The sequence below is a fragment of the Camelus ferus genome, chromosome 18 (assembly GCF_009834535.1).
Source record: "Camelus ferus isolate YT-003-E chromosome 18, BCGSAC_Cfer_1.0, whole genome shotgun sequence".
Classification (NCBI taxonomy): domain Eukaryota; kingdom Metazoa; phylum Chordata; class Mammalia; order Artiodactyla; family Camelidae; genus Camelus; species Camelus ferus.
In genome coordinates this window covers 10,364,884-10,390,399 of record NC_045713.1, presented here as the reverse complement: position 1 = coordinate 10,390,399, position 25,516 = coordinate 10,364,884, and the positions used below count along the sequence as shown (strand labels likewise).

General features: G+C 49.5%; 1 protein-coding gene across 5 annotated transcripts in view; it reads right to left on the bottom strand.

The window, feature by feature from the left end:
• Window positions 1-25,516, bottom strand: part of SDK1 (sidekick cell adhesion molecule 1) — a 718,389-nt gene that overhangs the window by 296,253 nt on the left and 396,620 nt on the right. For all 5 annotated transcript variants that reach the window (XM_032459946.1, XM_032459947.1, XM_032459948.1 and 2 more), the window contains exon 5: window positions 17,828-17,961. In XM_032459946.1, coding sequence (XP_032315837.1) covers window positions 17,828-17,961 — 134 coding nt within the window. The remainder of the gene's footprint in view (window positions 1-17,827; window positions 17,962-25,516) is intronic.

Sequence of the window (25,516 nt, the reverse complement as noted above, 5' to 3'; positions counted from 1 at the left end):
AGTTGTGGCACTCCTGCACTCAGGGCCCATGGCAGGACGGGTGCCCGTGGGCTCAGAGACGGGGGAGCTTGTGATGACAGGGTCAGCATCAGCTGTGTCAGTAAGCTGGCCCTCCCGGTGTTAGCAAACTCCTAGGTTAACTCCCTGAATTACATGGACGCTGAGAGCTCTCAGAGGGCTGTGTGGGGTCTCTCCAGGGCAGTCCTGCTCAAGTTTTAGTGAGTACCAGGTCACCTGGAGAGCTTGCTGGACCCAGATTCCGGGACCCCACCCCCAGGGACTCCGGTCACAGGCCTGTATAGGACTCTGAGAGTTTGCCTGTCCAGCCAGCATCCAGGAGAAGGGGATGCTGCAGCCCCGGGTCACACTGTGTAGCTCTGCCCTGGAACCTCTGAGCAGCATCACTCGAGAACTTGGCTGTTCAACCCCCAGCTGCAGGATCACCCTGGAACTTGTCAGAACTCTTGCTTTCCTCAGACTCTAATGTGCCCATGAATCAGCTAAGTATCTTGCTAAGATGCAGAAGTTAATTCAGAAGCATTGAGATGGAGCTCGGAATCTTGCGTTTCTAACAATCTCCCAAGAGGATGTGCTAATCACTGGTCCAAGGACAACACTTTGAGTTTAGCCCAATAATCGGCAGCCCTAACTATACAGAAAAGTCACCCAGGTGCTTTTTAAGAAGTCCTGAACCAGCCCAGGTGATTTTCACGGGCATCTAGGGTTAAGGAACAGTGTCATGTATTTCAAATATTTTGTCACTTTTCCTATGATTGTTGCCAAATATATCGGCCCAGCACTTCCCTGAGTTCCGTGCAAGCTTCCGTTTGTCGGTGGATTCCCTGTTTTCCCCCAGTCCAGGCACCCTCAGTAGGACAGTCAGGGGTCCACCTTCCCCGCACGTCCTTCCCTGTTTCAACTTTCATCACTAAGCTAAGCACAGTTCTCTCATTACCACTTTCACTGAACATGGGCTTTATGTATTTTTGCCCATTATCAACCATTAAAGAATTTTGAAAAACTACATGCCCCTCACATATTTGAAGCTTACATTTAAGTAGTTACATTTAATCTCTTGCGTATTTTAAACAAAACTTCAGATCACTCTTTTAAATGCATCTAAAGGGACCAAAATTCCTTTGTGAAATGATACCTGTCATCATTCACTTAAAAATCTCTTTTTAATATGAAAATGAACATATGCATGTATATGCATGACTGGGACACTGTGCTGTACTCCAGAAATGGACACATTGTAACTATTATACTTTAATAAAAAAATAAAAATAACCTCCTTTTAATACCTAGGAATTCTACATCATTCCTTTTCTCCTTCCATCCATGGGCAGAATTTTCCTTACTATAACATGTATCATGCTTGCAAGTCTTTTTATTTCTACCAGACTTCTCTACTTAAGAAACGATAACTATTTCATTATTTTTTTTCAAATTCCTATGATCCTAAAACTCTAAATGTTAAAAAAAAAAAGTCTGGGTTGGTTATCCATTATAATTATTATGAACATTTAATAATCAAACCAACATACATCATTACAAATTTTGAAAGATCCTGATTGAAATAAAAAGTAAAATTCTGTTGCGATGCATCTCTTAGTGAGATGAGTGGGACGGTTCTCTTTTTAATTAGGTCGCGCATTCATGGGTGGATATTATTCTAGCTAAAATGAGAAAGCATTCAGCATCAATTTTATCTCTATTTTTTGCTTGCATAAATGTATGCACTGAGAAAACTTATTTTCATAACGAAGTAGGTGGGGGTGGAAGCTTTGTTCCGGGAGTTGTCAGTCACTTTGACATTATTCCTATGCCTACGCCCCAAACCACACAGCAGTTTATGGTCAAACGTTCTTTTTCACGATCTGTAGGCTGACAAGTGGATTAGGTCCTCCTTTAATTTTCGTAGAGAACTAAGAACTACACGCCACCTGACCTGCAGGAGGATCTCCTCCCCAGTTACTACAGGCATCCACTTTCTCAGCACTGACCCCAGGGCTGGAAATGGCCCATTGTCTGGCAAGCGGAGGGCCTGCCAGTCCAGAGCAGTGCACCAAGGACAGACTGGGATTTGAGGGAAGGCCTTGCTTTTGTGAGGTGGGAGGGGAGCCCATGCGAGAGGGAGCTGGAGGATCTGCCCCTGTCCTGCAGATGCCCTCAGGCGGGTCAGTCTGGACAAAAGGACACACGCCCCTTTGGGATGTAGAAACTGATTCCCGGAAACCCGTCCATCCCTGGGGACCCTGGAGTAACTGATCCCTGATCCGAAGATCGTGGAGCTGGACTAACCCCTCCGTTAGTGGGGAGCGGAGCTGACATGACCTTTCCCAAAGTAACACCCCCAGGGACCAAGCAGCCTGGCAGCAGAAACGGCTCCACCCACCGAGCAGCGAGAGACTCTCTCCACCTTCTCCAACTTTCACTGCGTGTCTGACGGAGACTGGGTGTAGCCAAGGTTTCTCCGCTAAGAATAAGAAGGCACCAGCACGAAAATGAGTGGCCCCTGGCCGGCGTCCCCGTGGCGCACAGCCAGGCGCCGGCGGGATGAGCAAACACACGGGACAGGAGCAGCCCAGCCCAGGCCGGCCGCCCCACCAGCCCCCCACCCTCCTGCTTGTGAGAGGCTGTTCGCTCTTCCTGACCAGCTAGCTCTGTTCCTGTCCATGGGGGGAGCGTGTCCGCTGACTCTAGGTGCTGCTGTCCCCTTACTGGGGTGTCCTCCTCCTCAGCCAACCACATCTTACTCCCCCTCGGGGTCTCAGCTCAGTCTCAGTCCCCCAGGGAACCTTCCCAACTCCCCCAGACCTGGTGGGGCCCCACCCCCGGGGTTCCATGGTGAGCTGTGCTGCTCTCGGTCACGGCCCACGTGCTCGTCTTAGTCACCTACTGAGCTCCATGACCTCTCACCCCTGGTTTCCCTTCCTGCCTGGTGCAGAGCGCAAGGCTTGGTACGTAAGAGATCTTCCGTAAATAGCTGGAATGAAGCATCAGCACTGGCCGTGTACAGCATGCAGGCCACGCACCGACCACTTCTCGGGGGCACCATTAACACAGCTGATTACAGACCCTGGCGGTGTGCAGTGCAACTGCCCCAAAGGAATGACTCATTGTACCGGCCCAGCACACACTTCTCCACAACCACAGACCTTCGGTAAAGGGACCTGAGGCATGCAACTGCTCCTGCGAGCAAAGGGACCTGGAGTCAAAGTCTTGCTGGTCGGGACCAGCCCTGACCACCACTGGAGACAATTCCAGGAGCTCACAGAGGTCAAAGATGCGTCATGGGTGGTTTCACCCAGAGTTCCTTTTGTACACAAAGTGTTCTGCATTCATAAAGAACCGTCCTGCCTAATATGGTGACCTCGGGACACATGAGGGTCCAAAATGATTCAAAATTAACAAAATTAAACATCCTCTTCCTCAATCACACAGATCACATTCCAAGGACTCACTAGCCCCACGCAGGTGACGACCACCACGCTGTACTGTACAAATACAGAAGATTCCCATCATCACAGAAACTTGTGTTGGCTCACGGGTCTCACCTCAAATGCTTCCAGAGCAGTAGCTTGTTGCAGAAAAATGTGTTACAGCTCAGTTGTGACAGCAACCTGGATGCAGGCGAGAGACCAAGCAGCACTCGGAGGATTACAGAACTCAGGTTTATTACACCAGCAGGCCAGAAAGGTTAACACTCCAAGCTCGGGACCCCGTCTGCAGGTTTACACAGGCCTTTTATAGGATGCCAGTTCTACGCTTTGCAACATCATATGCAAATAAAGTACAACAGAAGTTAACCAACCAGGAACAAGCTTTGTAGAAATAGACCAATCAGGAGTGAGAGAAATGGACCAATCAGGAGTGAGCTCCATGCAAATGAAGTACTACAAATGGACCAATCAGAAGTTAGGGAAGTGGACCAATCAGAAATGAGAGTAATAACCAATCAGGAGTGAGAGTAATAACCAATCAGGAGTGAGAGTAGTAACCAATCAGGAGTGAAGGAAATAACCAATCAGAAGTGAGCTCAGGGAACCAATAGAGTTTGAGGTGTAAGTTAGCCACTTTAGAGGCAAAAAGTGAGATAGAGCCTCTGGGCCAGGGAACCGGCCGGTGCTAAGAGGAGAGCAGCGGCCCTGCGGGTCTTTTCATGGGGCTCCCCGCCTCAGCTAATGTCAGAACCAACATCAGAGTCAGAAACATTTCTCTCCAAAAAGGAAGTCTGTTAATCCAAGTACCCAAGTTATTTTAAGAACAAAGAGACAAAACACCCCACTCCAAACACCTGCCCCTCACACGGCATTAAACCTGCAACAATGTGAACTTCCACAGTGAATATTTCCCCCAAACCAAGAACAGAGCGCTTGCAGGAAGACTAGGGCCTCTGATGGGCTCACTGGGGAAGTGGCCCCGGCGTGGCCACTTCACCAGATGGCTTTTAAAGCCAGAGAAGTTTCTCTCAACCTGTAGGCACTGGTTTCTGTCATCTCAAGGTGCTGTGCAGGAGAAAGGGAATGCAGTCAAGCAGTAAACGCGTCCCGCAGAGGGCTGGCGTGGACTTGTCGTCTACAGTGATACCTTAGGAGGGAAGCCTCGAGAGGAGTGAGGAGCAGGAAGCTGTTATGGACTGAACTGTGTCCCCTAAAACTCGTATGTCGAAGCCCTGACCCGCTTGTGACTGTCTTTGGAGACAGAACCTCTGAGGAGGTAGTTAAGGTAAAATGGGATAATAGGGGTAGGGCCCTAACTCGAGATGACTGGTGTCCTTACTAGAAAGAAGGCACTAGCCACGACCCCATCTCTCCCTCCCTCTCTTCCTTCCCCTGCCTCCGGGGAGGGAGAGGTCAAGGGAGGACACAGAGAACACGGCCGTCCGCAAGCAGGGAGAGAGGTCTCGCCAGAAAGCAACCCTCCGGCACCTTGATTGTGAACTTCCAGCCCCCAGAACTGTGCGCAAACAAATGCTGTTCGAGCTGCCCCACCTGGGGTATATTTCCTGGCAGCCTGAGCTGACTAATCAAAGAGTTTTCACTTATACATCTAAGTTACATTACGCATACGTATATAAGTTATGTATGTAACTTACACATAAGTTGTAAGGAAATCAGTTTCTACAAGTGACAGACTGAATGACTTAGAGATGAGGAACTTATATTAACAGTGCATCTGCAGAGCAGCCCACTTCGTAAGTTACTGTGGACACACGGCCTCCAGAACACGGGCCCCGGCACTGGTGCACATCACTCGTCAGTTCTGCCCGCAGGAGGGTCCTGCTGGCGGGACAGCGACGCTCTGGCTTGAAGCTGTAATTCCACGGACTTATTCTGTTTGTTTCCTACATAATCCATCTCTCGAAACTTCTCCATATTTTCTCTCCATAAGCCTACACTAATGGTCATATAAAAAAGAACTACTGTGGACTCTTCTCAGAGGAGTGTTGCTTCCATGCACGTTTTGCATATATTACTCTCATCTCTACCAGCCCTGTTCTTTACAGCAGGCAAAGGATTAGAAGTGGAAGTGGCAGAAACTCGGGGTGTGTGGGAAATGGCCGTTTCCAGACTGAGGACAGCCCATGTTAAAAGCGCTTGTTGGTCTTTTCATCAACGTGGGCTCCGATGGCAGAAACCAGTCTGCCTTGATCACGGCATATTGTCAGGGCCCAGGAGAGAGCTGGCACTGACTGAACACTCAGTAAATACGTGCTGAGTGAACGAGTTAACGGATGGATGGGCGCACAGTGGATGGATGGATAGACGTTCGGGAAGAATCCGGGGTCTAGCTACATGCTCAGGGGTAGGTAAGAGCTGGGAAGTATGAAAATGAGATGACTTTCCAGGGAATTTAGGAGAGGAGCCTGCTTTGGGATAGGAAGCTGAAGGACACAGGATACTTTAATTTCCAAGTGGAAGTTCCTTCAGGGCCCAACGTCCCGATCACTGGGTCAGATGGGCACGCTTTGCTCCCATCACCAGGAGCCGTGTAATCACTTGGATGAGGGAGAGAGAGATAAAGAAGGAAGTCAGAGACTAGAGGGTCAAACAAAGTCACCAAACAAACAAACTTGTCAATAAGTGAGGAATGGCATGGGGGCAGGCCTTCCATCTCAGGGCACCCTAATAAACCAGACAAAGAAGGTTAAAAATGAAAAGACAATCAGGATTTAAGAGTCAGAGTGGACTTACAATCATTCATCCAACTTTCCACTTGGCAAAAACTGAACACTCAGAAATGTCTGGAGAGACCATTTGACCGAACGTGGTACTTAAAGTCACAGAATCAGTGATTCCTCCGAGGAGAAATAAACAACAGGAAAACAAAACAAATCATCGCACAGAAGGACTAGACAAGGGAGAAGCCCCGCGTCTGGGGTAAGGAGGCCCCAGAAGAGCTGTAAACACCGAGAGAGAAGGGGCTCAGGGCGGAGCAAGGGCACAAGGTGCCGAGAGGCCAAGGACGGAGAGAGGGGGAGAGGAGAGTGAAAGCAGTGGTCCCGACTCTGAGGTTTGCACAGGTTAACCACTGTCCACAGAAATGGACAGAACCCCGATTTCTTCTGCAGAGCACAGGGAACTGTATTCAACATCTTGTAACCTTTAATGAAAAAAAATATGAAACCAATATATGTGTGTATATGCATGACTGGGACACTATGCTGCACCCCAGAAACTGACACACTGTCACTGACTGTACTTCAGTAAAAAAATAGTAATAATAATGGTCCAATGTGCAGGGGCGAAGAATGCAGATGGAAAAGAGCAAAGCCCTCGGTTCCCAACGCCCTTCACTCGTTCCCCGAGCGAGTGTTGCTGAGCCCCTGCCGTTTTCACGTCTCCCGGCCGCGTGGAGCGTACGTTCTGGCGGAGGAGACGGCACGCTGAGCGGGATGAGGTTGGAGGAGACGCGGTTTGGGGAGGGGGACCAGCACTGAAAGCAAGGGGAGTGGACGCAGGCCCGCAGCCGCCGAGGCCCTCAGTCACGCGGAGCCCTGTCCCCCCGAACCTCCTCTTCGTCGCCATCACGCTGGCGGGGCGTCTCTCCACAAACGGAAGAGGAGATGAAAGAGTGCTGCTCGCAACGCTCTTCCAGCCTCGAGAGCAGAGTCAACCGCCCCCTGTGCTTCCGCGCTTCCCACCTAGCTCCGCTTCACCCGGCGTTTCACACGCCGTGTGTCCCGCGTTCACAGGCCTGCCCGCCCCTCCTGAGCAAGGAGGGAGCTCAGGCGGGCGAGAGCCGTGTGTTCCATTCATTCAGTTTCCTCGCTGTCAAGCAGGACGCCTGGTAGATATTAGATGAACAAAATACCAGAAAGGAAATTTGAATTTTTTAAATGGGGGCGGGGTATGCACTTGGGAAAAAAAATGAAAATGAGATATACAGGCCCCAAAGCCAAAGGAAAGCACACGGGAGGACCTCCGGCTGCCGCTCCTCAGAGTTGCAGGACGGACACAGAAGTGGGGTGAGGGCGAGCCCGAACAGCAGTCGGCACGCAAGCCGCTTCCCAGATGACGGTAAGACCACTTTTCCTGCACCCTGAGCGTTCTTCCAGGCTGGGTGACACTCAAAATATTTAATGCCCACCATGCCAACACGGCAGGGATCCCAACCCATCAGAACAGAAGCCAGGGCTCACCGTCAGTCCTTCTGGTAGAGACGCGAGACGTGGAAACGATCCAGATAATCTCAGCGCCAGTAGAGTTCACGTCAGCACAACAGTGGCCTTGATTTGTATCAAGAACATGCTTACTGTCATCATTTTTTTTAATGCTATCACTAAAACGAACAAAGAAATGAAAGGTGCTAAATGTTGCCTGTTCATTTCATATTTCTTTATGATGGCAACACTTTTGCATAACTTTTTCTGAGGTCATTTTCTCTATTCAGGAGATGTCTTCTTGAGTAGATGGAAGAAATGTGGAACCACTGAACCTTCCTCACATGAGCTGATCACCACAGGTCAGCACCGTGTGTGGGCTTTATCCATAAGTCATTCTGACTAGTCAGGGTGCTCCCCGGAGTCTGAAGGAACGGCAAGGGAGGAGGCTGAGCTCCAGAGCACATCTGGGCTGGAAGCCTTCCCAGACGAGAGCAAACCCTGGCATGATGCAGCCCGTCTGACTGAGTACAACCCCAGAGGGACAGCCTGTCGTGTATCTTTCGGGGAGAGGGAGGGGCACGGCAGAGGGCGGGGCGTTTAACACCAGATGGGACCACTCAACTCAAGCCATCAGCAGCACAAGCCCCCAGGCAGCCCACCCGCGGGCCAGCTGAAGGGGTCGCCACGACTGACTCACTCGCTGCTCCCACTCCCAAGCCCGAGCTGGGGACCGAAATGGAAAACCAGGCATTCTTTCAAGTCCTTCACTGGAGCTCGTGCTCTGCTGGGTTTTCGTCTGTATCTTGCTCCTTGGGGACATCACACAGGACGGCCTCCGGGCTTCCTGGGTGGTCATTCAAGCCGAGAACTAAGGTGAGCCAGAAAACTCCCGGCTCGCGGTTTTAGGATTCTATAAAACTAGGTAAAATAATCGTCTCCGGGATCCATCTTAGAAGCTCCTGGGCCACAAACAAGAAGTCACACTGACAACAGAAGTCACACTGCGTACGTTCTGCGACGACCTGCTTTGCCCCGTACAGGCCCTGAGCATGGGGACTGACTCTGCGCCAAGGAGGAGATTCCTGAAGACCGTAAAAGGTGAGAGGGTGCCTGGCACAACCAAGACCCTGGCAGGGACCGCTGCTGAGAGCTCGCTAGTTACGGCACAGAGAGAGCCCACATCTTCAGATACATTTCTGGCTGCTATTATTTCTGGCATAAATTCCACTTTTTTTTCACTGCTCAGATACAAAGTGTTTTTGGAGAAGAGGGGAACCCAGCACTCCGGATTTGGTAATGCTCTTCACGGCGCTAAGTGGCCTTCCACTTTAACAACACTTTACTCGATTTTCTTAAGGCTTGATTTAACATTCTCAGCCACCTTGTAAAGATCTACAATTTTAATTACCTGCTGTAATTGCCTTCTCTAAGAGCCAAAAGCACATCATTTATTGTGATCGGTAATAAAACATTATAACTAAGTGGGAAAGGTAGATCTGAGCTGTTAACAAAAGGTGACCACACGTGACGCTTCACACACAAAGCAGTAACCAGATGAAGAACTCTCCACATGGTTTTAACAATTGAAAACAAGTCTGCAATATAAATAATTTACAAGCTGGAGTTTGAAAACCTCAAAAATGCTGAAGGAAGAGAAACCAAACAGGTGTTTCTTAATTACCAGGTTGGGCATGTTGAATTCATTCAGGAAAGGAAAGCGTGTGGGGCAGGGTGCATCATTTGGGTTCAGCTCCGGAGAAAACTGCTTGTGCAACTCACAACTCGTTCTGCGGTTTCATCTCAGCTGGTGGCTGTTACTTTGTTTGGGACTTCCCCGGACAGGATGTGCCATGAATAGATGCTAGAGTTCATAAAATGACTGCAAGGAAAATTCTATTTTCCATCCCCCTTGTCTGTGCCCTCTACAAATTTCTTATCTTTTTGTATCAATTCCAGTGACAGGGGAAGCAGACAAAGCACTTCAACAAACGTAACATCCAAAGTGATCAGAGCTCGAAAGACGTTTACTGCATGAGTAAGATACAATGTCGAGTCACTCTCCATGCATTATAAGTTTTGAAATGTGATGTTTGCATATTACAAGCCTAGAGTGAAATGATCTCACGTTCTCGGCCAACTGAATTTAGGATGTGGCTGTTGGCTACGGTCAGGAAACTGGATCCCAGAGTCAAGGGTAAAAATCATTTGGGTTACTTCTATTTCCAGTGCTAAAACTGCCACAATTAAAAGAGTCCTGTGTTTAAATATCTGAATATAGTTATTTAAATTGGTATGGTTAACAAGGGGCCGGAGTTGGGGAGCTGGTTTGGAGAAATTATTGAAGTTGAGTTTTGTTCAGTAGATTGTAAAAAATCTGATTAGGCAAATCACTGCAGAATGATAATTTGTGCCCTTAAATAATTATACTATAATTGGAAGAAGTAAATGGATACTTATGGCTCATTTACTGAATCCCACTGGTCAGCTCTGCTTGGTGAATGACCTCTCCCGCCCAGTGCTCCCCTTCCTCCCTGGGTGTGGCCTGCTTATTGTGCAACAGGTGCCCCAACAGGCCAGCCTGGGAAGCAGGGAGCAGAGCCGTGCACGTGGGGCCCGGGAACCCCAGGGACAGGCCACGCGGTGCCTAACGCATCACTGACAATGACACCACTGAGCTATTACACGCTGTAATCTGCCGCCACGGTGCTCCGTCAGCAAGCTTGATGCCCTGACCCCAGAGTCTCATCTCCCAGTAAACCTGTGTCCAGGTGAGTGGGGTCTGGCTCCCAGTCTACCCAAATGTAAATGGGGGTTACAGGAGGGGGCCAGCCTCCAAGCTGTGTCTGCACGGACGACGCACTGGCTTTACCTGGATTGAATGTTCAACGCGGAAGGTTCTGGCATCAAAACAGAAGCTGTCACTTTTTAAAACGCAGCCAAGCTCCTCCGAGGCCGGGGGTGGGGGTGGGGGGGAAGAGCTCCCTCAGAGAATCTCCCATCCAGAGGGAGGGCTGGCTCGGTGGACAGCTGCTTTCCCCCGCGGTGGGCTTCTGCCTCGGGCTTCCCTCATCTGGACGTATGCTGACACCAAGGGCATGTCCGGCCTCCGGGGGACAAGCTGTTCCCTTTTTACAGGAGAAACGAGGGGTCGGGAGTCAAATAAGCCTTGTTGCGAGCCCTCAACGCCCTATTCCCTGCTCTTGTGACTTCGGTCCATAACCTGACTTCTCAGGGCCTTCTGGTGCCCTCAGATTTGAAACGGGTTGATCACTAACTCAGGGAGCTACTGTGCAAGTTAAGAAGGAAAAGGTTCCTGAAACACCTGTCTCCAGCTCAAGGGCCGTCGGTGCCCTTCTGCCTACGCCCCCGGGGTGGTCATTCAGCGGTGAGCTTGTTTATAGATTATCATCACATCTAACACAGCTTGGAGCAGCTTTTGCTTTTATATCACCTAGAAGAAATTTTTTTTAAAAAACTATGTATCGTTTCCACAGTTTAAGTTGATACCTAAAGTTTTTCAACATAGACCTGCAGGACTGCAAAGAATAACATTTCCAGTGTATTTTAATATTTTAATATTCTGGTGTATTTTAATAATATACACTATTGCAGCGCTGTTCTATATGTATCCAGAGGAAGCTAAATATTTGACAGAGCAGGTCTGAGGGTTTGATGCACATCAGCACCTGCTTAAACAGCACATGAACAAGCTCCAGTTTTTAACAGTCAGAAATTTTAGGGGAGGGGATAGCTCAAGCGGTAGAGTGCATGCTTGGCATGCACAAGGTCCTGGGTTCAAGCCCCGGTACCTCCTCTAAAAGTAAATAAATAAACCTAATTACCTCCCCCCTGCCAAAAAAAAAAAAAAAGAAATTTTACATCATTCCTGTTTTTCCTGACCTTCTGTTTCTATCCTACCCCTCCCACAGAATTTTATCTTAATTTATTACATTTAATGATTCAAAGTATTTTATTGACCACCCTGTCATAGCCTCTGAAAGAATGTGTATATAAATTAAATTTTCCCAGCAATCGTATGGCTCTGGGGTTAAAAAGATGTCTTGGATTCAGTTGTGTCACAATGATTATTCACACTCCATTAAAAAAATATACACGTAACAAGTTTTGGTGCATATTACACGTAAAAGAAAAAAGTCACTCGGAGTGCATCCCTCATGAGGCGGACGGCAAGGCCGGCTCTAGTTCTAACCCTGATCTCTCCTTCATAGAGACAGCCGCTGGAAACCTTGCTCGTACAAACAGCAGATGAGCATGAGGGAGGTTTTGCTGCAGAACTCCCTGTCGATCCTTCGACGTCCTCCGAGTACACCAGAGGTCACAGAGCTTACTAGTTAGGACGGACTGCTTTTTGTTCCTATAGCAAATACACCCTGAAGTCTCAGTGCTCAGCACACAGTTTTTTTCCTACTCATCTGAAAGCCACCATCTCCATGTGTGGCCTGGCCACCGCGGCCCCACAGGGAAGGGGGAGCATGGAGGCCACCTGCGGGCGCTCACGCACACGACCTGGAGTGCCACACTTCCTCCAGTCACATCTGACTGAGTGGAGATGGTCACTGGCCCCAAACTGCGGCTGGGCTGGAAATGTCTTCCTGTCCTAAAGCAAGTGGACCCTCCATGCTGAGCAATCAGCCTCCAAAAACTATTTGGAATAACATGTCAGCTGACAAGGCATTTGAGTCCTGCCCCATTACGTAGGCAGCAGGGAACTGAAAGCACCTAATGTATAAAACGATTTATTTCCCAGTTATTAGAGAGCCTCACTCCCTCAGTCCTGACACAGATGTTCAGAATCATCCCTTTGGCACCTGGAAGTCTGCACCTTGAAACAACACCTGAAGTAAGGACTCAGGACAAGGTGACATGTGCCCAGGAAGAGAGCAGAGCCCCCAACACTCGGGCAGCCTCAGGCCGACCTGACTCTAGAAGGAGCATCAGAAAGCAGCTGGAAACAGATGTCCTGAGGATTAGACATTCCTGCTCACGCTCCTGGAAAACCACACGCACCCTGAGACGTCCTCAGAGCCCAAGCTGCAGAGCTCCACTTTGGGAGAGCTGGGGTGCCCCAGATTTGTTCAAAAGCAGAGGGCAAATGATAATTCATAGTTTAACTCAACACCTTAAGATTTACCAAGGGTGAAATTAGGCTGAAATAAGTCACAAAGTGGGAAAGACAAACAGCTCGGAACGAGAGAGATGGGACTTTGGTGCAGAGAACACGAGTGACAACAAAAACAACCCAGTTTTGTCCTGTGGAGGCGGGAAGAGAGTTATGGCCTCATTATTTTTTAAATCACTTGGTTCTTCCTTTTTTCTTATTTTTAACTGAAGTCTGGTTGAGAATCCCCGGCTGTACCCCTGAACCTCATTCACCATATATACATATATTTGGGGTCCAGAAACAAACTATTAGAACCGGCATTTTTACTTGTGTCTTTTAATTGAAACCCTTATAAGAAGAAAACTAATCTTTAATGCTTTTCTGCAGATGGGGTATCAGTGGGAGGGCCCCGTCATCCACTGCAAAGGAGAGCTAAAAACTCTCATTTTCAAGGAGGTGGGCAGGATGCCTTCATACATCCGTTTGCTTTCAGAACTTTTCAGCAGGCTGTGGTTTCCCCTTTGCCCGGGAGGTGGGTTTACATTCCTGTGTATTTAGTTTCGGCCACACGAACTCTCACAGGGTCCGTGACTGGATCCTAGTGTAGACATTAGTGTAGATACTAGTGTAGACACGGCCGCCCGGGAAGGAGCCGCGGGCCCGAGTTACTCACAGGGCGAGCACAAACAGGCAGCACCGACACAAATGGCAACGCTGACCCCACGCTCTTCATCAGCCGGGTCACCGAGATAACCCGTCCTCTGTACTCAGAGGTCGGAAGAACTTGTCCAGAGAACTCACCATGACCAGGAACACCAAGTAAAACCGGGATTTCCGTCCACAAAGTGTATCACTGTGCCCCGAGGCACGATCCAAAGTTGGAATGAAACTGTCATGATTAGCAAGATACTGAAGATACTTTTTTCTCACCTTTCTCTCTTTTGCATGATGGTGACAGACAGCTCAGGAGGCACAGATTAGGGGTGGGGGTCAAGGCTTCAGAGACCACAGCCTGGACTCAGCTCCGTCCAGGACCAGCTCCAGGAGGTCGGGGCCGAGCACATGGCACCCCTCCTTCCACACCCTACTCGGCGGGTCCGCACGTGCTGACAGAGTAAACTCACGGCTCTACCGGGAAGCTTGCTTCCTGTTAATGTTTCTGAAAGTCCTGGCGCTAAGTGCCACTTAACCCATAAAGTTACAGCTGGATCCTAACTTGGTCATTTGTGGACTGGTTTTTAGTAACATTTCAAGCCGTTCTTATGACTTTGGGAATCCAATCCGCGTCAAAGAACAACCGGAGGGCTTATGCCAGCCCCCCCCCCCCCCCCCCCCGTGAAGGAAACAGGATGGAATCGGATCCGGGCACACGGAGCCCTGTTTCACAGGGCAGTCCCCCCATGACTGTTCCTAGGCACCATTCTCAGGGATCCACTCTCAACTACGAACCGTACACGAGGTCTGCGGCTGCATTAGCCTTACAGAGGACAAGGGAATGCTAAGTGGCCTTCAGAGTTAAAGCAAGGGTTTGCCAGCCTGAAGGAGGATCAGCTGAAATGATATCCTAGCTGCAAGTGCGGTTTGAAGAGGAGGCGTTAAAATGAAAGAGGAGGAAAAAGCCGCAGGAGGGAGGCAGTCGCTTCTTTCCCCCTCCAGGCGGCATCTGTGGCAGAGAATCTCATTACGCTGGACATTCGGAAGATCCGGTCAGAGCGGATGATGTGTCCACGGTACGCACAATGGCATTTAAACAATGGCTGTTAATCGCCGTGCAGAATTCCTCCCTAACCTAAATTCTTTTTTTTTTTTTTTTTAAAGAAACTCTTATTCAATATTAATTCAGTTTGAAAGATCTGATCCACACAAGTTAACTCAAAATCTTCAAAGTGAAAACCAAAAACAGGTTGACAGGTTTAGAAAGCTTGCCTGGGTCTGACCTCAGAATGGAAATGCGTGCTCTGGGGCGAGGTCAGCCCGCTCTCTTTCTGGTGTGCACCTGAGCTGCGGGGCCGGCTATGAAAAATTCATGCCGGATGCTTCCACAGTCCACCTATGTCCTTAACATCTGCTGGCTTCACATCACATTAAAACTTCAAAGTGAACCCACCCCTGAGGCGGTGGCAAGCTTTCCCTGGGAGCCAGAGGATGGATGGCTCAGGAAAGTCCTCTCCTCCCCGGCAGGAAGCGTCTGTGCGGAACACGCTGTCACTTGCCTTCTTAACCATATGTGTGTGGGGGGATGTTGGGAGACAGTGATGCCATCTACGAGGCGGGCATGGAACAGCAGGCGGCACCAGCGTGGGGCTGCATTTCACTTCTAATTGTCATGCTTTTTAAAAAAATTATTTATTTTTATCTCAGCCTTCTTTCTCTTTTGCTTTTCATAAGCTTCAAGTGGGGCCAAAATATTTCGCACCTGAAAAGTTAGTGAGGTTTTGAGCTCTCGTGTACACAGCTGTTTGGGAAAATATCTATTTCCTCCTGTTAGCTGGTGACAGCGCGTCACTCACTGCGTGGTTTCGGGACAGGGCCGGCCCTGGGGTGCTACGCCACTTCGACTTGAGGCTGGCCCCACAGGAGGAACAGTTTATCATGACTGGAAACGGAGGTGGGCCGCGTGGCACTCTCCACGTTTAGATTAATTACAGTGCAATCCACCAGGAGTTTAATTTCCAGGCCCTACCTCCTTGATGGTGCTCACTACAGAAAGGTTCCCCACTTTGCTCTGCTGATGCCAAGGGAAAATTTATCTTTGTTAACTGATAACTGGGCTGTAATATCTTTAGATTCTTCAGAAATGCTGGCTGGCAAGTTTTTAAAATTTTTCATCAGTCTTGTTTGGGGTTTTTACGAAGCCCAGATCAGAAAAAAAAGATACCTAAGTCTGCAAAACACACTGCACCTCACTACCTTATAAGGTATCCACTTTCAACTGCTAACCATACACAAGTGTGAAAGGGTCTTGAGAATATCTAATTCCATAAAAATCAGGGGATCTGAGGCACCCTCTGTATTTCACAGCCTTGCTGATGCTGGCAGGGAAGCCCTGAATTACAGTCTCCCCTCTTCAGCATCCACTGCTGTTCAGAAGGTAGCAGCATTTAAACATACGATTCTGGGGCTTTCTGCAGTCTTATCCAGACTTCTGATCTTTAAAGGTTTTTAAAATAGAACTTTCACTGAGAAGACGCATGCATGTGCCATTTAATTTTTAGGTAAACCCAGTATGTCGACAGTCAGGTTCACCCAAGATTTAAAATGAGGCCGTTTCCTCCACCTTTACTTCTCACATGTTACCTGGTCCCCATAAAAAGCACAGAACAGCTAAGGGAACAGAACGCAGGTTTTCTCCTACGATTTAAAATAAGTCCATCCTTCTATCTCACCTTTGACGCATTTTTATCTGGTGCCAATGCAAAGATAAAAATATACAGGGGAACAAAACGCAAGGCAGTTAATTATAATATTTATGAGCTGCTTCCAAGATGCTTCTTGGTTAGAGGAGACAATGAAATTATTTTAAAAATTTACATATTCCAATTATCTAACCCACGGTATTGCATTAGCACGGCAACGTGCAAATTCGCTGTACGAGCTTCATTTTCTACTGGCCTTCGTGGAGCATGCACATTGGAAATTATCAGGTGCAGACTGTCTCATACCATCATGATGTCAGCATCATGCTAACCAGGGCACGTGTGGAATGGTTCCCTTCTCCTGATAGACTGAAGCCAATTTCCTTGTTTCTAACTCAGAATTCCTCCCAATTTGACCCATGATTATCCCCATAGGTACATTACAACTGAGTACTGAGTCCAATTTGCTAAACAGAATAAACGGATCTAACTGTAAAAGCTGGAAATCATTATACTTAACACAATCTATTTGATAATACAATTTCCATCTTTTGTTATTAATATTGAAAAAACTTTCATAAATCACATTTTTTCCCCTACTGTGATTCTTGATTCAGGGGGTCTGTGCTGGATTTGGTGAACCCTACACCTAATCGATGGATGTAACCGGCCAAAGCTTCGCATAGGCCACGCTGACGGCCAAGTCTGCACCCAGGCCGCGGCAGGGGCCCAGGAGTCCACTCCTCGGAGTTAAGGAGCTGATGGCAGGATGGGAGGGGCAGGTGACAGCATGGTTAATGCCACCGTCTCCTGCCCCCAGTGCTTGCCTCACCCACCCAGTAGTTCTTTTAGCCCCCAAGGACCAGGAGAAGCAAACACTACGGGCATCCCACGTACGAAGCAAAACTTTGCCACCACCCCAAGGGGAAAGCCATTCCTGACAGGTGTTTCTAAAAAGGTGAAATCTACTCTGCACACAGACCCACTTAATGCCCCCTGTACGGCCTGGTCATAACATTTGGCCGCTTCCCACCTGTACTTTCTCAAGAGCATAACTGCTGCAGTTCGCGCCACGGAGCGCCACGCCGCGGCCCCCGGTGACACGCCCCCCGAGGCCCTCCTTTGGATCTGCTTCAGCTCCGAGGTCTTGCTTCTGGTCACTTCCCCCTTCTCCGGCAGTATAACCCTTGCTATTAGAATTTCTGGAGCCTTCTTTCAAAGGCCAAATATTTAAACTAAGTTTCCTCCAACTAAAATGTTTTTAAATAAACTGAAGACTTACCTGTGATTATATTTTCCTCACGATTCAGCCTTTTGGTTATGCTAACGACATACTCCTAATTTTAACACAACTCGGTACATATCTTTTCTCAAAGATTTCATCATTAAAGTAAAAGAACATATCCTGTGCTTGATGGAGTCGCAAATAAGCTTCATGGATACAGCTCCTTATAAGCCAAAAGATGTTAAAAACCATACGCACTCACAGTGTACAAAAGCAAAAGTGTTTTTTTCTTAATCCCCCAAACGAATACGATCTTGCACTTAGAATTACCGGACGCGTTCACCTTTCCTACCAATTCTAAGAAGGCACCTGTGGACGCTGAGGCAGTGCCGAGCTACAACCCCTCTACCCGAGCGGTAAGGCTGATAGCAAACTGCCCCACGAGACAGCGGTTGCTAATTGAATGGAGCCGGTCCAGCTTTCAGGGCCCCGCGGGGAGCCCGGGAACTCACGCGCTACGCTCAGGTGAAGGGGCGGGCTGGTCCGGTTCTCGCCGTTCCTCTCGTTGACCGCCTGCACGTAGTAGGCCCCCGCGTCCCCGGCCGTCGCCGCAAGGATCACCAGCTGGTTCTCCAGTGTGATGGCTCTGCACCGGAGAAAAAGAGACAGAGTCAACTGAGGCCCCTCCGCGGAACAACTACGTGTGAGACATGTTAACTTACTCCGTCAATCTCAGAGGAATGTCCAGAGGATTTTGGTTTTGTGTTTTTAAAGGTTAAAAGAAGATCTGGAAAGACAAAGACAAACCCACAGGCAGATGGGAAGGTGGTGGTGGTGGTGGCTGAGCCGCGTCACTCACTCCGGCCCGGGGCGCTGGCCTGGGAGCTCAGGCACCCCACGTCCGCACCTGCCCTGGTGCTGAGGAAGGCAGCCTTTCGGAACGTGTGCAGCCAGGATTTGTTACAAATCAAAATCTCCAAGATGAGTTAGAAGTAACTCTAGAAGGGCTGGTCCCTGGCTTTCAGGCAGGGCTCCTCGATCCTGCTGGGCACCCAAAGCCTGGCCCCGGGCAACTGAATGCTCTGTGATTTTCTCCACCTCCCAGGGAGCCTCGCTGGAGGCTTCACACATGGAATTCTAGACTGACGGGTAGAAAAAAAGTCGCCAGCGGGCAGAGTGCTGGCCCCTTCAACTCGACTCTCCCGTAATCACTAACACCAGGGCTGGACGGTCTTTACCGCCACTCTCTCCCCTGGTCCCAGAGGGGCCAACAAACCCTTTGATCATCCCTGAATCTTTCTCATATATCCCAAATCTACTGTGGAAAGGATTCTGTGAGACACACTTGACCCACCAGTCTTCTCTTTAGAAATGAGAAAACTGAGAATCAGAGAGGTTCAGTTGTTTGTCCAAGGTAACACAGCAGGTAGCCACACCAGAGGGAGGACCAGGTCTCCTCGCATGTAGCCTGGAGCTCTGCCCACCACACCACACCCAGACTCACTGCATTACTTATTTAAAAGGAGAAGGAAAGTAATAAAGACACAAGCTCCATAAATCCCAGCAGCCTTTAATCAAACGGCCGCCGTGGTGTCCTTTGCTCTTGTCACAGTTCCGTATGCTTTTCACTAGTTAAGGAGGTGGGGGAGGTAGAACCCGTTAGAAAACAAAAACAAAACCCCAAAAGGTAAGTAGTCTTTTCCTTGGCTGGTGAATCGTGCTTCGAGGGGAAAACAGTCTGAGCACCGAAATGTCCCTTAGCCTATGCGCTCGTGTTCAAAATGCCAAAAGAGCCCTGGGGCCCCAGCGGGAGCTGTGTCACCTCCCCGTCACCTCCCACAGCTGTGTCACCCCGCAGTCAACAGCTCCACTGGTTCATTTTCAATCCTAGACAGTCGTGGCCCTTCCAGATTCAGATAAACTCAGATTTCTATTCTAGTAACAGAAAAAGCATGCAAAATAATCAACTTCTCATGAGAGATTTTAGTGTAGTATCTTTTTCTTCCTGCTACCTTCTAAAAGCTTCTTCAAAACCTCTTGATTTTCATACATTTTATAAGGTTATCTTAAGAAGTTACCGCTCATTCAGGGCTCCCCTGGGATATATTGCAGTTTGAGGTCTCTATGACTAACTCACCTTATTTCACATTTTAGAAAATCTCCCTATTAAGAAGTTTTCAATTTTTAGTCTCATAAAAATATTTCAAAAAAGCTTTACTATAATTATTTATGACTGCTTTATAGAACCATAGAAATTGTTCCATTTTATTTTAGTATATGTTACACTGGCACCTAAAATTAAATATGAATATTTATTACACATGAAGTTACACATTTAATAGTACAATTTAAAAACTGAATATATCACAACTTTTTTCTTTAACATCTGATTTTTGCCATAGTAAGTTAAAATATGCCTATTATTTCTCAGAATTATTCTCCAAAACTGCCCATTAATTCTCTGTATTATTTATGACATTGTTTCATGGGTACTGAAAATTAAAAAGTACATAAAGAATAGAAATATTAAAGTTTACATCTATTATAATTTACCCCTTTAAACTCATTTTTCTTTTAGTTTTAAATTTCTGTAGTACTTTAAGACAAAACTCATGAAGAAAAACCTATCTATTGCCAAAAAGAACACCACAAAAATGCCCACCCTTTAGAGAGCGTCAGATTAATGAGGACCAAATCCCCATAAGCCTTTCTTCTTTCCTCCTCTCCAGCTCTTTGTGATCAGGGCATTTCTACGAAAGAAACTGATTTTTAATGAGAACTGAAAAACCTAAAAGCATTCACCTAACTCAGAATGCTGAGGATTGTGACCCTTAAGAAGAACACTTTTTACAGAGAGGGGAGCAGGCACCGAGGACCCATGCTCTGAACCCCTGGTTTTGTGGTGGCGCCCCCTTCCCCCAGCAGCCACGTGGCGTGAGGAAGGCGGCCCCACCCCCACCACCAAGTCGGCTACCCCGGCCACTGTTCCGAACAACGGGGAGCTGCCCTGGGACCCAAGCTGCCCCATCGGACCAACAGGAAGGACCATGCTTGGCTGGCGAGGAAGTGTGCTGCCCGCGGGCTGGGGGCGGCAACCCCGAGGGGAGGCAGTGCCAGCAGAAGCAGGAGGAAGGACGCACTTCCAGGAGCGAGAGCAAATCAGACCACAGCCTGAAGGACTGGCGAGAAAGCAGGCTCAGGGATGCTTTACTGCGACCCTTCTGTTCCTTTGTTCACCAATTATTCAGTGATCGTGTTGGGTCGCTAGGTTGGGGGTGACTTCCAACACCTACTCTGTGTCTCCACCACTCTGCGCTGTGGGTGGAGGAGTGGCCCCAACCAGTCTCCACTGGCCCTGGAACTCCAGTCCCTCTTGCAAGCTATTAGGAGAGGAAACCGGCATAAGCCGGTCAGCCTGGGGCCGGTGTCGGTGACCTAGCCGCCGGGGGTGGCCACCCCCAGTCAGGCCACCAGCTCGGCAGGCAGGACTCCAGCCCCCGGGGGCTCGGGCTTTCCTTCCCTCCGCTGGACGGGAACAAGCACGAGCGCGGCCCCAGACGTGCGCAGCGGCCGTTTTACAGCCGCGAGCGGAACCACCTTGGTGGGAAGCTGAGAAAGCTGGTGGCAGGACACAGAGAATGCAAAGCACTGGGTCCCTGATCTGAGAACCTGGTGGGGTCAGCGGGCCGTCCCGCACACCTTCCTATCTCGGGACTCCCCGTTCCACGAGACAACGGACGTCACTCACGCGTACGATTAGTTAGGTTTCTACTAGAAGTGGGATACATCCTGATACAGACTCGGAACTAGCATCCACTTGGGATAAAAACAAAACGAAACAAAAGCTAAAACGTGTATCCCTTGTGCACAGAAAAATGATCCCACATTCCAGCCTCTCTGTGTGTACACACGGAGTGCCAACAGTGGTCGGCTCTGGGTGGAAAGACAAGTTACTTCCTTTTGACTCCTGTTTTTTAAAATATTTTTTTCAATTTTTCCACAATAAATACCACATTTGTTATCAAAAGAACAATTTCCAAAATGAATAAAAGGGTTTGCTAAGAAATCATGGTAGCGAAATTTAATAATTTGCCCAGATTATGAACTACATGACTTTTATTATAATGTAATTCCAAAGTACTCATTTAAAACGTACACTGACTTTACAGTAAAATTACAGTATTAAGCCAGAGATTTTCCTTTATTTTAACTTTATTAAAGTAACTGTATGTATGGTTTTATGTAAAATCATTTCCATAGTCCTCCCCATCTTAATTCTACATTTCAGAATGAAATCTTACAATCGTAACTTTGAATTCTATGAAATACTAACACAGAAAATCAAAAGAAAATGAAAGAAGTAGTCCGGGATGGGTGAGATGTGCTGCAGTTGAGGAGACAGGGGTGCCGGCTGCAGGCGGTGTTAGAGGGCGCCCCCTGGGCTGTGAGCGCAGGGGGCGCACAGGGCAGCTGCTCCCGCCTGAGATGGAAGAGCTGCAGCCCTGCAGAGACTGGTACAAACGCACGCCCTCGAGGTGCTCTGGGTCCTCGCTTGGTTCCCCCAGTGCTCTCCTGAGGCAGTGGGCAAGACAGGAATTCTCTATTTCAGAAAAGACGAGATCGCCCAAGGAGCTACTGGGTGTCTGATCAGAAACACCTGTGGGGGGAGTGGGCGCCTAGACCCCGGGGCTCATGCATTTGGTGTGTGGGGCGGGGGCGGGGCCCCGCTGAGTATCAGCTGGGGTCACATGCGAGTCCGGCCACCTGGGCGGTGGTGAGCAGACAGTGCCTCCCCCTGCCACACAGAACCTCTGCTTCCAGGGCTGTGGCAGGCACCCTAACGCCAGGAGCACCAGACGTGTAGTTGGCGGAAGCAGTGCCTGCTCAGGCCCAGGAGGGGAAGTTAGGGTGTGCGTTCTCCCAGATGCCCGGGGGCGGAACCCAGCAGCTGTCTTCACTGTTCAGTTAGCAACCACTGGAGTCCCGCGGCCTGAGCCAGAGAGGAGGGAACACTCCCTGGACCACACACTGCCCATGTGCCACGGAGCTTCGGTCGATATATTTACAGACTAGCCAAGGTAGCAGGAAACGCTTTAATCACTTTCCCTTAAGAGCAGTTGCAGGCCCGAAGGGAGGAATTCCAGGGGCATCCAAAAAACTTCCACGATGCGCCTCAAAATTTTCAACGTAACCCATCCTTCGGCTTTCATAATAAGATAAAGTGTCTTTGGTTATCATAAGTATTTTGATCTTTGACACTTTTGAGACACATCAGGATGGTAATATAAACGTTGATTTATACATTATGATGAAAATTCAGTAAAGGGTGCAGTAAAATAAGAACTTTGCCCATAAAGCATAAAAGCATAATCTGAGTCTGTGGTTTTACTATTACAAACGCTAGGGCAGACTCTGATTAGTTTCAACTGTCATTCAAGTACATCTTTAAAAAATTAGAGTGTAGAAAAACGCAGAACATTAGTTTTTAAGCCCTTAAAAATTAAAAAAAAAACCACTTAAAATATTCCCCATTTTAATGAAACGACTTTTTAATGGGTCGGTTCTGAGGCTTAGTGTTCTGAGTATAATCTGGGTCTCAGGCTTCCCAGTTTAACAGCAAGTACAAGGCCAACAACTTCAAAATTGACGAACTTCCCTTACTCATATAATTACAAGAACTAAAACTGCTTCTAAGGGGTTTTGGCCATAATGAGCCTCTGGATACTCAATAAATGTTAAGGCACCGGAATGACAAGTTTACCTAGTCAAGGAGTAAACGCTTGCTGCTGACCGTTTGCTCTGGGAGCACGAAGAACATTTTAAAAGCAAGTGAAGTAGAATTGGGGAAACCTGCTTCCCACAATTTCAAACCAGCAGAACTGATGAGCTGTGCTCAGCAGGGGAATCCAGGACGAAAGTAAACAGGACTGCGGTTCAGCGCCCGTGGACCCAGCAAGGCGAGCGCGCGGGGAAAGGCGGCCATTAAACCCAAGCACGTGACTGTCCAGGCCTTCCGCAGAGGAGGAGGAGGACCAGGTGCCCAGGAGGGAAGACGCCAGACAGGAAGGGGCCGCTCAAGCCCTCCTCCAGCTCGGGTTCCGTCGTGGTCCGCACCTTGCAAAGCACTTCTACTCAGGCCACGCAGGGGTCCTTCTCTATGGCAGATACTGTTAATTTCAAGATGGCAAGTGCATGGAAACACACAGTTAAATGTACAGAAATCACCTCCGCTCTAACTCTTCCACACCGACTGCAAGTTCCTAACTGTAGACACGAACGGGGCAAGCTGTGGGTGGAGCTTCTCAGGCGGTAACTCCCTTAATGTCATTTGGATTTGCAGTGGATTCCGATACACACAGGGTCTGCCTTACACCGCGCCGGACAGTAGTGTGTAAGCAGTGACAACGTGTGGAAGGGGCAGGAAGGGGAAACCCCCAGGCACTCGCCCTCACTCGCTCTGTTCCCTTCTGGGCTGGCAACCACGTTCTGGCGGCAGAGCCCCGGCAAGGAGAGGAGTAACTGACCCTCACAATGAATGTGTAGGAGGCCTGCTGTGTGTGTGGCGCTGTCCGGGGAAGGCAGCCGGGAATACCGTCACTGACCCCGCAGAGCTACTTCCACGGGACGAGGACACTGAGGGCACGAGAAGACCTGACAGCTGGGGGAGGTTCTGAACGCGTGAAACTGTGTGTTTCACAGAAGTTAGCAGAGGAGGAGACAAGCCCAACAGGCGGCTGTTCCGTCACAAACGCGCAGGCCGGCCACACCCACGGGCTCAGCGACCACTTCTTGAAAAGCAAAGTAAGGATGAGAAGTGAAATGAAGAGGACAGAGCGGTTCCCTAGCCCAGAGCCTCTGTGGCTGTGCAGGAACCGCGGGCGCTTCCGGAGGTGACCTGGGAAGAAAGGCCCCTGCCCGCCCGCGGACCCTTCTCCCCAAGCGCCCCTCCCCCCCGAGGCTCTGGTCCAGGCTCCCCTGAGGCAGCTTCCTCCCAGAGGGCGGCACCCCAGCTCCCCTCATCTGCGGGCCTGGCCGGGGTCTGTGTCCTGGTGGCCCAGCTGACAGCGGCAGAGAGGGACACCCCGCCTTGGGGACACTGTCTCTGAATAAACACAGACAGGAGCCAGAGCTCAACAGTTCATTCACCTTCTCAAGCCCAGCTCCTGGGAGCCTGGAGTGGACCAGGGCCTGCCTTCAAGTGAGGATCCAAAGGGTCTACAGAGAAGACACCTCCTTTTTCTACCAGAACAAGCTGCCTGCAGTTCACCGGAAGCAGCACCGCAGACAGCCTGAGGGTGAAGCCGTCAGTGCGCTCCGTCAACACACAGGCTCTGGAAATGTTCGGCACGGGCCGCCTGGAGGGAGCGAGGGCTGGAATCTGCTCCCTGGGGCCCCCGGCCTGGGTCTTCCTCCTGTGAGGGAGGGATGGCGCCACTCACACCACGGGCCTTACGAAGCTCAGGTCGGGCAGTGAAGGGGCTGAGGCTGAATCGGCTCATTCCCGGGACTGTGAGCGTGAGTCTGGTTCCCGGGTGTGGCGCAGCAGATCGCTAAGCCGCAGAGGAGGGGATGGAGGCAGCAAACACTCCCTGGAGTTTTAGCTGACAGACCTCCGTACAAACACACAGCCGGGCGACTGAATTCTCAGACTAAAGTCATAAACGACCAGACTCTGCTGCTACCCTGAAAGCCATCTGCTCGGGAGCCAAAGTGTAATGATTTAGCAAAGAGGCCCAGGAAAGACTCATTTTCAGATACGTTCACTCAACCAGCGCACAAACGGCATAACCCGCTTTCCAAGACTTCACCGCTGGACGATCCCCGGCCCCTTCTCCACTGTGCTGACGCGCCACAGACAGAATCAGTGGACCCCCTCCTCCAGGGGAGACACTGAACAGCAGGCGGGATGGCAAAGAAGAGCACCGCGTGTAAGCAAAGCGTGTGTGCTCGGCCAGCGGACCCTGGAGTGGTCTGTAGCCGTGCCCGTGGCGCTGGCAAACACACACGGGGAAATGGGAGATTTTCAGCAGGGGGAAACTAATCTATAAGCAAAGCTGGGGGCGATTTAAAGTCTGGGCACCTAAACCAAGCTCTCAGGAAGGGCCATTGCAGCCCTGTTAGCTGTGGAGTAAACGCACCGTCCAGGGAGGAGCCCGCCCCCTGGCGGGCGGCCGGGACCCCGCGCGGGCCTTCGCCCAGAG